This window comes from Ursus arctos, unplaced genomic scaffold (assembly GCF_023065955.2).
Source record: "Ursus arctos isolate Adak ecotype North America unplaced genomic scaffold, UrsArc2.0 scaffold_20, whole genome shotgun sequence".
Taxonomy (NCBI): Eukaryota; Metazoa; Chordata; class Mammalia; order Carnivora; family Ursidae; genus Ursus; species Ursus arctos.
Window position 1 is genome coordinate 33,064,555 of NW_026622875.1, and position 13,520 is coordinate 33,078,074.

General features: G+C 43.7%; 1 protein-coding gene across 1 annotated transcript in view; it reads left to right on the forward strand.

Moving 5' to 3' along the window:
* The window catches only part of PLCL2 (phospholipase C like 2), a 184,604-nt gene extending 178,335 nt beyond the window's left edge, over positions 1-6,269 (forward strand). Inside the window, exon 6 of the mRNA XM_026496951.4 lies at positions 5,413-6,269. Coding sequence (XP_026352736.3) covers positions 5,413-5,592 — 180 coding nt within the window. The 3' untranslated portion in view covers positions 5,593-6,269. The remainder of the gene's footprint in view (positions 1-5,412) is intronic.
* Positions 6,270-13,520: the final 7,251 nt, after the last annotated feature.

The window sequence follows — 13,520 nt, forward strand, 5'->3', positions numbered from 1 at the left end:
GAACCTGTATATGTGTATATGTGTGTTGATGATAGTGGCAATGGAGGCTGCTGACAAGTGGGGTGAGGGATGCAGGAAAAGGAGAGAACTCAGAAGTTGGTACTGGGGCCTTTGGTCTAAGTCACTGAGAGAACTGAGGTGTCTTAACCTAAGAGGAGCTGGTTAGAGAAATTGGTAGAGTATCAGGAACTGAGTTTCGGACAGTGAAGTCTAAGAGGACATGCCAAATAAGCATTTTGAATGTAGACCCACTAATTTTTATTAATGAAAATATGAGAGCAGAAATCAATGAAATTGAACTCAGGAAATTGATAGAGAAAATCAACAAGACTAAAAACTGGCTCTTTAAAAAGATCATTAAAATCAGTGAGTCTCTAGCCAGGCTAACTAGGAAGGAAAAACAAAAAGAGGACACATATTACTAATATCAGAAATGAAAGAAGGGATGTCACTACAGATCCCATGGGTATTAAAAGGACAACAAAGTAATATGATGAACAGCTCTATTCCCACAAATTTGATAACTTAGATGAAATGGACCAACTTCTTGAAAGGCACAATCTACCAAAACTCACACAAAAAGAAATAGACAATTTGAATAGACCTATCTCTATTAAAGAAGTTGAATGAACAATTATAACCTTTTAAAACAGAAAGCACCAGCTCACATGGGTTGACTGGTGAATTCTATCAAACATTTAAGGATGAAATTATACCAGTTTTTTTTACAATCTCTTCCAGAAAATAGAGGCAGAGGGAATACTTTCTGATACCTTCTATGTGGCCAACATTACCCTAATACCAAAACCAGACAAAGACATTACAAGAAAAGAAAACTACAGATCAGTATCTCTTATAAACATAGATGCAGAAATTCTCAAGAAAATATTAAAAAGTTGAATCCAGCAATGTATAAAAAGAATTATACACTATGTCCAAGTGAGATGTATACCAGGTATGCAGGGTTGGTATAACAATTGAAAATAAATTAATGTAATCCATGACATCAGCAGGCTAAAGAAGAAAAATCATATGATCATCTCAGTAGATGTGAAAAAAGGCATTTGACAAAATCCAATGCCCATTCATGATTTAAAAAAAACCCCACCTCTCAGCAAACTAGAAGTAGAGAAGAACTTCCTCAAGTTGATAAAGAACATCTAAAAAGACCTATAACTAGCATCATACTTAATGAGACCTCAAGCCACTAAGATCTGGAACAAGGCAAGAATATCCCCTGACTCCACTGTTTTTCAACAGTGTACCAGAAGTCCTAGCAAATGCAATAAGATAAGAAAGAGAAATAAAAGGTGTACGTTGGGAAGGAAGAAGTAAAACTGTCTTTGTTCACAGATGACATGATTATCTATGTAGAAATTCCAAAAGAATTGACAAAAAAAAAACCTTTTGGAGCTAAGAAACAATTATAGCAAGGTTGCAAGATACAAATTAATGCGTAGAAGTTCATCACTTTCCTAGATAATAACAATGAACAAAGGTAATTTGACATTAAAAACATAATGCCGGTTATATTAGCACCTCCAAAAATGAAGTACTTAGGTATAAATCTAACAAAATATGTGCAAGGTCTATATTAGGAAAACTACAAGACTCTGAAGAAATATATCAATGGATAAATGAACAAATGCAGAGACATCTCCTGTTCATGGTTATGAAGCCTCGGTATTTTCAAGGTGTTGTTTCTTTCAAACTTGAGCTATAGATTCAACACAATCCCAATCAAAATTCTATCAGATTATTTTGTGGCTATGGACACACTGATTCTAAAGTTTATATGGAGATGCAGAAGACCCAGAATAACCAACACAGTATTAAAGGAGAGCAAAGTCTGAGGACTGACACTGCTTTGGGATTTACTATAAGGCTCCAGTAGTCGAGACAGTGTCATATTGCTGGAAGAGTAGACAATCAGATCAGTGGAACAGAAGAGAGCTCAGAAATAGACCCACATAAATACAGTCAACTGATTTTTGACTGAGGGGCAAAGGCAATACAATGGAGCAAAGATACTCTTTTAAACAATGGTGCTGAAACCACTGAACATCCACATGCAAAAAAAGAAAAAAATATATATAGAGAGAGAGAGAGACATAGACTTACACCCTGCACAAAAATTAACTTAAAGTAGATTATGGACTTAAATGTAAAATGGAAACTATAAAACTCCTGGAAGATAACATAGGAGAAAACTTAGATGACCTTGGGTACAGTGGTGACTTTTTAGATATAACACCAACAGCACAATGCATAAAAGAAAGACTTTGTAAGACCAGACTTTATTAAAATTAAAAATCTCTGCTCTGCAAAAAACAAGAGAACAAGAAGAAAAGCCATGTACTGGGAGAAAATATTTGTAAAAAACACAACTGATGAAGAACTGTTGCCCAGAATATACAGAGAACTCTTAGAATTCAACAATAAGAAAATGAACAATCTGATTTAAAAATGGGCAAAAGACCTGAGCAGACACTTTACAAAGGCAGATATGCAGATGGCAAGTGGGCATGTGAAAAGTCGTTCAAAGTTAGAGAATTGTGAATTAAAACAAAAATGAGACATCAGTGTTTACCTATTAGAATGACCAAAATCTAAAGCATTAACAGTATCAAATGCTGGCGAGGTCGTGGAGCCACAGGAACTCTCATTCATTGCTGGTGGGATGCAGAACAGCCCGGCCATTGTGGAAGACAGTATGGCAGTTTCCTACAAAGCGAAACATACTCTTCCTGTATGATGTGTCAATCATGCTCCTTTCGGTACCTACCAAAATGAATTGAAAACTTACGCCACACAAAATTCTGCTCGTGGATGCTTATAGCAGCTGTATTCATAATTGCCAAAACTTGGTTGTAACTGGGGTGTCCCTCAGTAGGTGAATGAATAAAGAAACTGTGGTCCATCCAGCATTAAAAACAAATGAGCTATCAAGCCGTAAAAGACATGGAGGAAAGTTAAGTGCATATTACTAAGGGAAAGAAGCCCATCTGAAAAGGCTACATACTGTATGACATTCTGGAAAAGGCAAAACTATTGAGTTAATAAAAAGATCAGCGGTTGCCAGGGATTAGGCGGAAGGGAGGAATGAATCGGTGGGGCACAGAGGATTTCTAGGGCAGTGAAACTTACCCTGTGTGTACTGTAATGGTGGATACATGTCACTATATGTTTGTCCAAACCCATAGGCTGTACACCATCAAGAGTGAGCCCTGATGTAAACTATGGACTTGGAGTGATAACGACGTGCAGCGTAGGCTCATCGGTTATAACAAATGGACGTACCACGTGGGGCAGGATGTCAGTGGTGTGGAGGTGGTCGTGCCTGTTGTGTGGTTGGGGGCATATGGGAAATCTCTGTACTTACTGCTCAGTTTTGCTGTGAACCTGAAACTGCTCTAAAAAATAAAGTTATTAATTTTAAAAAATAATGTTTGGAATTTTAAAGCACAAATGGAATATCTAGTTACAATTTATTAACCATAAATGTATGTAGCAATCCCACATGTGAGGGCAAATAAACTCTTTAACAAGAAATTATATTTTTGGTGCAATATGCTATATTTATATACAAAGACCTTACCACTTGTAAAATTTCAGTATATGAATCCAGTGACTAGTAAGAATGAATAAGAAATGAAGCCCCTTCAATTAAACTAAGCAGTGGAACATCTATATAATTTATAGTGACTAATTAAAGGTCTTTGTAAAGCAGGAAAATCATGAACAGTAAGTGGTAAACAGCAAACCATTCTGTGGATTCTGGCCTCCGAGTGGCTTAAAATTACATTGCAATTTGGTCTCACCAGAGACTTGAGATTTGATTATAGTCCAGTTGCCTGCCAAGCTAAGTCCTTACCTGTTACCCTGGGCAGCTGGCCCCCAGCTCTTGTTGTGCAGGAGTACTTTCGTGGAGATGCACATTGGGAGGCAGTTGAAAAAAAAAAAAAAACAGAAAGGGAGGAAGAAGGGATAGTATCAAGACTGTAAGTATGACAAAGAAAAAGCCAAACTATGGAGGGATGATAAAGAGAATGACAGAATAAATTTAGAGCCTGGGGGAGGGGTAAAAATAGCAAACAAGAAACAAGAAAAATAAGGGAAGTTACGTAATAGAATAAGTAGAAAGACTATTAATGGAAGGCAATTAAAGATAGGAAGGAAAAATAGAACAAAAGACCAAAACAGGAACGTTGGAACTTACCGTGGAACACCACATCACCTCTCCTAACCGGTAATCTTCGTGATTGGCTGATATATGGGCAGTTTCAGCCCCCAGGGATATTTGACCACATCTGCAGACATCGCGGCTGTCTGCTGAGGGTGTGCTTCTGGTCTCTAGTGGATAAAAGCCAGGGCGCTGCCAACCGGCCTAAGATGCACAAGACCGCTGCCCGCTCACCCACCCAGCCAGCAAAAGAATGCTCTGGTCAAAATGTCAAGAGTGATGAGGCTGGCAGAGTCTGCATTGACCCATCATCAGCTCAAATTCCAGACTCCCAGTGACTGTGCTTCGGTCTGTCCCATTGTGTTTGGACCTATATGTGGTCAGACGCATATATGTCAAATTGATGGCCACGCCCTATAAAAGAAATTAAAATTTGGCCAAGAAAGTGTATCCAAAGTAAAGAATCCCTTCCTTCCTTCTTTAGCAAGTAGTCAGTGAAAACCTGCCGTGTGCTTGTCTGCCAAAGCTTGCTTCCAAAGCCCATCTTTATAAATGGAGAACACACTCAGGGTTGTCAAGGGGCTGCAGGGAGGGGGGGTGCGGGTGGGGGTGACTGTAGCGTCATGGTGCCAGGGAGATCTTTGTGGTGGCAGATTAGTTCTGCGTGTTGGTCGCAGTGGTGGCTGCACGAATCTCCCCACAGGACGAAGCGACCCAGAGCTATACACGTGCCTCGTGCCTGTGTCAGCTGCCTGGTTTGTGGATATTGGACTATAGTTATGGAAGATGTAACCACTGGGAGAAATTCGGGAAAAAGTATCTAAGACCTCTCTGTACTATATTTGCGTCCTTCTGTGAATTTATACTTATTTCAGAATGCAAAGCAAAAATAAAGCAATTCTTAAAAGGGAAAAACCAAGATGGGCCAAACAAGCAAAAGTGATAATTCCAGCCAGGGTAGACAGCAGGGGTCCACACACATAGAATTCTATTCAGACTGATAAATAGAAAAGCCGGAAGAGGCAGCACACTCTTGGAGTTTGGTGTGGAAAACTGGGGAAGCAAACTGGTTTTTTATTGAAATTGACATATTCGGATGCAGAGCCAGTATCAAATAATATGCCCTCTTGCAGCCTCAAAATATCTCTGTTTCAGTGGAAGACCTATATTGTCAAACTGCAGCAAGAAGTCATGTCACACCTAACATTTAATTGCATGTCTTGTTACAGGGACAAGCGGATCTTTTGAAATACGCTAAGAACGAGACTTTGGAGAACCTGAAACAAATCCATTATGCTGCTCTTTCATGTGGGCTGAATAAACCAGGCACAGAAAATGCTGACGTTCAGAAGCCGCGCCGGAGCTTGGAAGTCATACCTGAAAAAGCAAATGATGAAACTGGAGATTGAAGGAATTTTCTGGAAACCATTATGGAGTTTATAACTCTAGGACCAATTGTAGTCAGATGGGACATTTGCTTTGCACTCACTAATGAAAATAATATTTGGGATTTTAAAGCACAACTGGAATAGCTAATTACAGTCTATTAAAACTGTGAATGTATGTAGCAATTCTGCGTGTGAAGGCAAATAAACTCTTTAACAAGAAGTTATATTCCTGGCCAAAATATGCTATATTTGTATACAAAGACATCATTCAGTTCCAGTGTGAACAACAAGACTATTCGCTCTAGTTCCATTGAGAAAAAAATGTTTTCCCTGACCGAAAACAGTTTCTTGAGACGGAAATGGATTGTATTGTTCAAGTAGTATTTATTGGAGAGAAACCTAACCTACGCATTTTGCTTATAGATGCTTGCCAGAGTCTCTGGGTTCTAGATGATTCCGGTGGCGTGCCTGCTGAGCCATAATCACTAGGGAGAATGTAAGTGGACAGATGCCCCGAGTCCCCGGGGGCCTCGGCGAGCCATCGAGTACAAGGAGAACGTGCAGTCGGACTGAAGCTCCCCGCTGAGGACGCTCGCTGGGTCGCCGTGCCATGTAACGGCAACCAGTCTGGAAGCAACACACTGTAAATAGTTTTTCATTGTATGAAGTAGTGTTCACATTAAAAAGATGTTTTATGATATTTCTCCAATATCAGTACCTGCATTTCATGGAAGTTTAACTTTCAAAATTTCTGGTTAATGATATTCTCCTCTTCAGCGTAGCCGGTAGTTGAACAGCTTTGGCAGAAGTGAGTTGCTTGTCTGCGGTAACAGGTTTGTCTCGAGGAAGGTGTCCCCGACTTTGCCCAAGGGCAGCTGACTGCTGGTTCCTCAAACCCCGACGCCTTTCTCGGCTTTGGGTCCACACTGTCGTGGTAGCAGTGCTGCCAACTGCGGAGCGGGCGACGGAGGCAGGGAGAGGGGCTGGGGTGCTCGTAGCTGTCCTCGACCAGCTGCGATGTTAAGCCAAGCCTTTATTTTCTAAATCAGTGACACTTCGTGCTATATTTGAAAAGATACCGGACACTGCAGCCTAATTACCGCTTCTCCCAAACCCAACTTGCTTTCAGATTTCGGAAGAGTAAGAGCTAGGTCTTCAGCAACCCTTCTTGATCTGTCCATTTTCTTCTCTGTGGCTCAGGCTTGGGAGCAGATTAAGTATGAGGAATCTGCTACGTAACGTCCTCACAGGAAGATGCTCAGGCTGATACATTTCATTTATTTCTGCCCAGACTCCTGAATACCCTCTCTAAAAACACTTTCCCTGCTCCGCTCTTGTCATTTGCATTCTAATAGTATGCCCAAGTTAAGGTGTGCATCTGCGCTGGCTCTCGGCTAAATGTAATTCCAGTTAGGAAGTTAAACCTGTTACTTGACTAACGGCACAGTTCCCTGCACACCCCAGCACACAGCCGGCCGGTAGCTCTGGCTCTGAGCTCAGGTGGGAACTCTACACAGAAAAAAGAGAAGGGAAAATAGCGAAGAATTAAAAGTAGTTTCATAGAATGAGAAAATAATGTCTAATTCAGACTAATGTTAGCAATCCTCGAACTTAGCTGGCAAATATATAGCAATATTCAGCTTAAAACCAGAAATAATAAAAAATGACTTTTTAAATGTAATGAAATTGGAACCAGTGCCACGCTTCCAGTCCTGGCAGGCGTTGTCGAAGATGTGGCTTGAACGAGCGAGAGCGAGGCACCTGAGATTTGCTGCAGCTGTTACAGGTGCAGCACCAGCAACCTGAGAGCAGGAGTCTGAGACGACTGCGTCTGACGGTGGCCCAGAGGCAGGAGCTGCAGGCGAGAAGGGCAGAACGCGCTGCCCCGTGTCACAAAGTCTGGTAGCGCAGTGTCACCACTGCACGCAGCCCCGAATTTGCCCCACCTTCCCTCAATAAAAAAAGATCAGCCTTCTTTTGACCCATCTTTTCAAAGGAATTAGCCGCGTGATGGGGAGAAGGAGGCACACTTGAGGAGTTGCCCCAAAGCCGCCCTGTTCCGTGTGTGCCTCGCCCCCCAGGCAGGCCCCACCCCCCGGTCAAGACGACGGCTCCAACCGGAGCGCGTTCACGGCGCAGAGCGACTTACTCTCTTCTGTTCGCACTCACGCTGAAATGGAACCAGTCGTCACGTGGCCTAGGGCCAAGGTTAGGATTTACGACCTTTGTAAGCAGTTTTCTTCATAAGGGACGAGCTGGTCCGCTCTGAATTGAACCTGTGGGGGCCTTAGTCTAACGCCACCGGTCGAACGAAAGTGAGTCATGCTCCCGAGTTCATAAATTGTGGCGATAGCGGGGTGACACACCGGCTCGCTCCATCATCCACATTCCTTCAATGGGGGGACCCCCACATGAGTCTCCTACTGTGAATACCAGTAATGCCCTTTAGTTTGACTAACGCGCCCGTGACTCGCGCTGTGCACACGGGCAGTGCGCCGGCCCCCGATGCACAGACTATGGCGAACGCCCGTCAGTGCAGTGGGGACAGACGTCCCACAGGCAGCAGGCCAGCAGAGCGGCGTGCCAGGTTGCCAGCGGTCGTGTGGAGGACCTGTCCATGGGGTAGATCCCGAGGCATCTGCTTGTCCGGTGGATCCTGTCTGTTACCTGAGCCGTTGCAAGCGTTGGTCTCTGCTTGCAGCAGCTACAGCTTCTGAACAGTGGGAAAGAAAGCCTCTAAGCCCCAAATGCTCACCCCCTCCGTCTCAGGGTACGTGTGGCCGGGGAGTCTGGGCCTGGGTCGAGTCCCTCCCCTGCTGGGTGGCCTGCATCCTAGGGACCAGCTCTCCACCTGCGTGGAGGTGGGGCTGTCGAGCCTGGATGGGGAGAGGCGTCCTGCTTGGGGTGTGCATCACGTGGCCTCATTTGGTGTATTGAATACTTTGCATTGAATCTTTAATCAAGGGTTGAAACAATAGAATGCAAATTTGAACGTAGTCAACAGCATCGCTCCCCTGAGCCTCACCCACTGAGTGAGAAAGCCCAGGCTCAGTTTCTCGACCCGTATTCAGTAGGTGCTCATGTCTGAGCCAGGGTTTGATCTGAGCTGACCTAATATCTACCACGAGTTGGAAGAGTTTTCTATTTGTTATGTTGACAGTGGGGCCGTTTGCTGGCGTGGTGTGCCAATGGCTTGTTTAGGGGCTTTGCATGTGTCATTTCATCCTCTCAACAACCGGCCAGGTATTTATCCAGCCTTATAGATGAAGAAATGATGACTTTAGCCAAGGTCACAGACTACTCAAGTCAGGATTTTGCACCCAGATCTGCCTGCTCGAAGTCTGTGTCCCCAAGAACTATATCTGTACTCAGAATCGCCTCTAAACTACAAAGTGGGTACTGCGTCGTAAGAATAATGAGGGAATTGGCATTTTATTCCTCTTTCACACTGAACATGAGCTCCCTAGAAGCCACTGAGATTCACTCACTGATTTTATTGAGCACTTTTGGACACTAGGGATCACCTGAACAAAAGCAGACATGGTCCCAACCCCTGTGGAGCTCACGATTTGGTTTTGAGGAGCAGGAGATATTAATCCAAATAATTACAAAGATAAGATATAATTAGAACCCTGTTGAGGGCAATGAAAGGGCTCCCTGGGCTCACATCCGAGCTGAGTTCTGAGGGGCAGTGTTCTCAACCTCCCTTGCTTCTGTAACTCAAGGATCGAAAAACAAAATTCTGCTTTCCTGCACAGGATTCTTGTGAGGACTGAATAAGATGGTGTTTATAAGGTGCCTGGCTCAGAGTGGGCTTGTATTATTACCATTAGTTATTCTTGAAAGGTGGGTCCATGAGAGTATAATAAGCAGGGTCCTCGCCCTCTTGAGAAGATGGACTGAATATCTATTGCTCTGAAACACAACCCTCAGAACCTAAAACAGTCATTATATCTTTCGTGGTTCTGTGGGTTGGCTGGGCTCACTTGCGTGGTTCTTGCTTGGGGTCTATCGTGCAGTTGCTGGCAGACGTCAGCTGGGGCCGCGGTCATCAGCTGGCTACACATGCAAGATGGCTCCCTCACAGGGCTCTTGGCAGGGCGCTGTCAACCAGAGCGTCTGCATGCGGTCTCTCCATGTGACTTGGACTTCCTATAACAGGGCACTGGGTTCCAAGAGTGAGTGTTCCAGAAGACCCATATATATGGAAGCTGCAGGTCTTTTTGAGACTTTTTGAGCCTATCCTGAAGATACCGCATTCTGCTGTATTCTCTTGTTCAAGTATGTCACTAAGTCTGCCCAGGCTCAAGGGGGCAGAGAAATCAACTCCCTCTCTTGAGAAGGGAGTGGTAAGGTCACATTGCAGAAGAGGATATGGGATAGGAGATATTAGGGCCACTTTTGGAAGATACAAGCTGCCACAGAAGATTCCCTGAAAAAGTAGTATTTCGCTGAGACCTGAAGGCAAAAATGGTCGGGGGAGGGTGAAGCACTTCAGGCAATTTAGGCAGGGAACCCAGCATGTTGCAAAAGCCGGTGATGGGAGGGAGAGTGGCATGCTTGGGGATCAAAGAAGCAGAGTGAGACCGGTGTGCAGACAATGAGAGGGGAATGAGTGGTGAGGGTGCTGGTTAGAGCCCATCATGAAGGGCTCTGTAGGCCTTGTCAGGGATTTTGGTCTTGTTTTCCTACAAAGCTGGTGCCAAACATTTAGTTTTATATTTAATCCACCTTTTATTGGTTTTATTTAATTACAAAAGGAATATAGCCTCCTTGTTAAGGAGGTCAAATGCTAAAGAATGTAAATTCAAAAGTGCCCATGCCCCTCACACTGCCCACCTCCTGCTCCCCATGGGAAATGGTTCGGCCAGCTCCTCCTCACACGGAGATGTTCAGATGCCACCAAGAAATGCCGTTCTTCTCTCTCTCCTAAGTTCCTGCTTTTACTGTCGAGAAAAGATAGAACTTTCCTTAAGGATCACAGAAATCAAAGAATCGAGTATTTAAGAAGTAAAGCTCCGGCCTGCGGAGTGACGAATAGTAATTCAATTTTATGAACTACGACAATTTCGCATTTTATCAAAGCCACAGATGTGAGGTAGAAAAGAGAAATTAACAACTTAGGTGAAATAGGACTATTAGAATTTCTAAGAACAAATGTCTTCCCTCTAAAAAGATTTTTTAGGGACGCCTGGGTGACCCAGTCAGTTAAGTGTCTGCCTTTAGCTCAGGTCATGATTCCAGGCTCCTGGGATCGAGTCTCGCATCGGGCTCCTTGTTCAGTGGGGAGCCTGCTTCTCCCTCTGCCTGCTGCTCCCCCTGCTTGTGCTCTCCCTCTCTCTCTCTCTGACAAATAAATGAATAAAATCTTTAAAATACAATTAAAAAAAAAATAAAAGGATTTTTTACTCCAAACCAAAAATCACAAAAATTCTTCAGGAATGGATTGTTGTGGCCATTGAGATTGATTATAGGTTGAGATGAGCATTCTGGACACATAGTAAGATATGATATAGGTAATGAGGAGTCAAAGCATTAGGTAGGTGTGATATGGAGAGGAAAACCTCCCTGCATTTCCCCCAGCGTCAGTGCCAAGCACTTGTCATGCATAATCACTTCTTAATCATTTTGATTCTTCTGATAATTGTCTCCCAAACTCTAGACCAGTCCTGTCCAAAGAACTTTCTATGATGACGGAAACATCTGTATCTGTGCTATCTAATGAAATAGCCGCTAGCCACATGTGGCTACAAATTTAAATTTTAATTAGTAAAAACTCAATGAAATAAAAAATAATTTGGTTCCTCCATCACCTTAGCCACATTTCGGTCATTCCTTTGCCACATGTAGCCAGCGGCTACCATAATGGACAGTTGGAGCTATAGAGGACATACTCATCCCTCTCCTTCTGCTTTATCAACTTGAAAAGATCTGTGACGTCACACGAAGGAAAATGAAAAATACAGCTCACTTCACGGCTTCTTTGCTTTGCCCTCCCTTCATTCCCAAGCCCTGCTAGGAGCATTTTAGTTTTAGTGCTGTTGGTTTATCGTGATAGCTTTTAGTAGTATGTGTTACACTGTTTCTCGATACATCTGTTGCTGACTGTCATGCTTTGACTCACCACCATGGTAGGTCAGGATATTAGAGTTCTCCCCTGTTGCCCCCCATGGCACCTGCACTCACAGCTGCCAACCAGCACACCACTACTTGTCCCATTGGTAAGGTCTCTGGATAGCATGACATTCTATCCTGGAACCGTCAACTTCCCATGCTCTCTTTCAGATTGGTTCTAAAATTAAATAACCAGCCTTTATAACATTATAATTTCAGAAGAATTCATTTGTTATGGAAATAGTGTGACTCAGCCTTCCTAGAAGGAGACTGTTGGGATCCCAGGCCACCAAACCTGCACCATTCAAGGTGAACGGAACTAACTTCCACTGCCCGCCAAGACAAAGTCATGGGGAACGGATTTGCCTTCCTGCATAAAACAACCAGAACCCAGAAAACAATGGTTTTCAAGACACTGGACCTCAAGTCTGGACGTTTTTTCCCCTGCTGTTTACGTAATTATAACCTCTGCATTCTGCCTGTCCTTTCTTTCCAGAATTTCTATTAGGTGGATGTCAAGTTCCTTGGATCAATGCTCATTTCGTTATTTTCCTCCATTTTATTCATCTCTTTGCACTTTTGTTCCGTGTCTTTCTTGACCCTTTTGTCTGGTGTCATCTTGATCCAGGTGATGTTGGCTTTAATATTTTGTATTTCCAAGACCTCTTTGTTGTTTTCCACTGGTTGTTTCTTCTTTCTGGCAATCTGTTCTTGGTTTGTGACCGGAATTGGAGCCCTATTTAGATCTTCCATAGGTGCATTTCTTTTTCCTGTGTTATTTCCTAGGTGGTCAGCTGTTCTGTTTGTCTTCGGCCTTCTCTTCTGTACTGTGTTTTACATTGATCGTCAGGAGGGCTGTGGTGCTCTGTTCCTGATTATGAATGAAAAGCTACTAGCATGGTCAACATGGCGGGGAGGGTTTCCATGCCTGTGTGTGTTCTCCTCGTCCTTCCCTGAGTGGGGACTCCCCGAGAGGATGGAGTGTGTCTGTTAGGGGCTTCCCTGCAGCACATAAGCAGGAATTGCCCATCAAGCTGATATCTCAGATGCTTGTAAATTGACAGGAGCGTGGACTCTTTGGACAGATTGCATTATAATCTAGAAAAGAAGTGGTGAACAGATGTTACCCCTCCCTGAAAACACAGGCAAATATTACCAGTTAATCAAACCTCTTTCTGAGCCATTGATCGATTGCTGACGCCTGCCCTGCGTGGGGGAGGAGGGGCTCTGCTGTGTGCTTCCCGCTTCAGACCACACCACTGTCAGAGGGTCATAGCTCTGGAGACTGTAGTTCACACTCAGCCTGGAGGAGATGCTCAGGAATTGGTCTGAGGGCCTTTACCACCATCACTGCATTCAGTGGTGACTCACGGTTAAATGCATGTAGACTTACTTTGGTCTCTGTTGCCAGAATGCAAAAGGAGGGCTTGAGAGGAAATCAGGTTGTCCATGAGGTAGCTGCGTGCATCCGTCCTAAAATGTGTGTGCCTGATTAGGTAAGAGATTGTGTCCCAAGCTAGATGCAAGTTAGTTTTGGAATATACATACCTCGGTTAATTCCACAGACATGGTTCACCAGAGTGCACTGCGTTTGATGGTGTTTTAATGGCTGTTGTGACAGACAAGTATTTATCAGCCCTACTAAGGAAGACAAACTGGATGTTGTCATTAACAACTTGGGAAGACAGATTTGAATGGCTTAAGAAGGACGCCTGAGTAAAAGTATCATCGGATGTTGTATCCACAAGGAAGACTTCAGAGGAATGACGACAGGGAGGACAGAGTTCAAATCCAAGGTGGGCTAGATCTGCTGCATGCGGGGTTAACAGGGCACC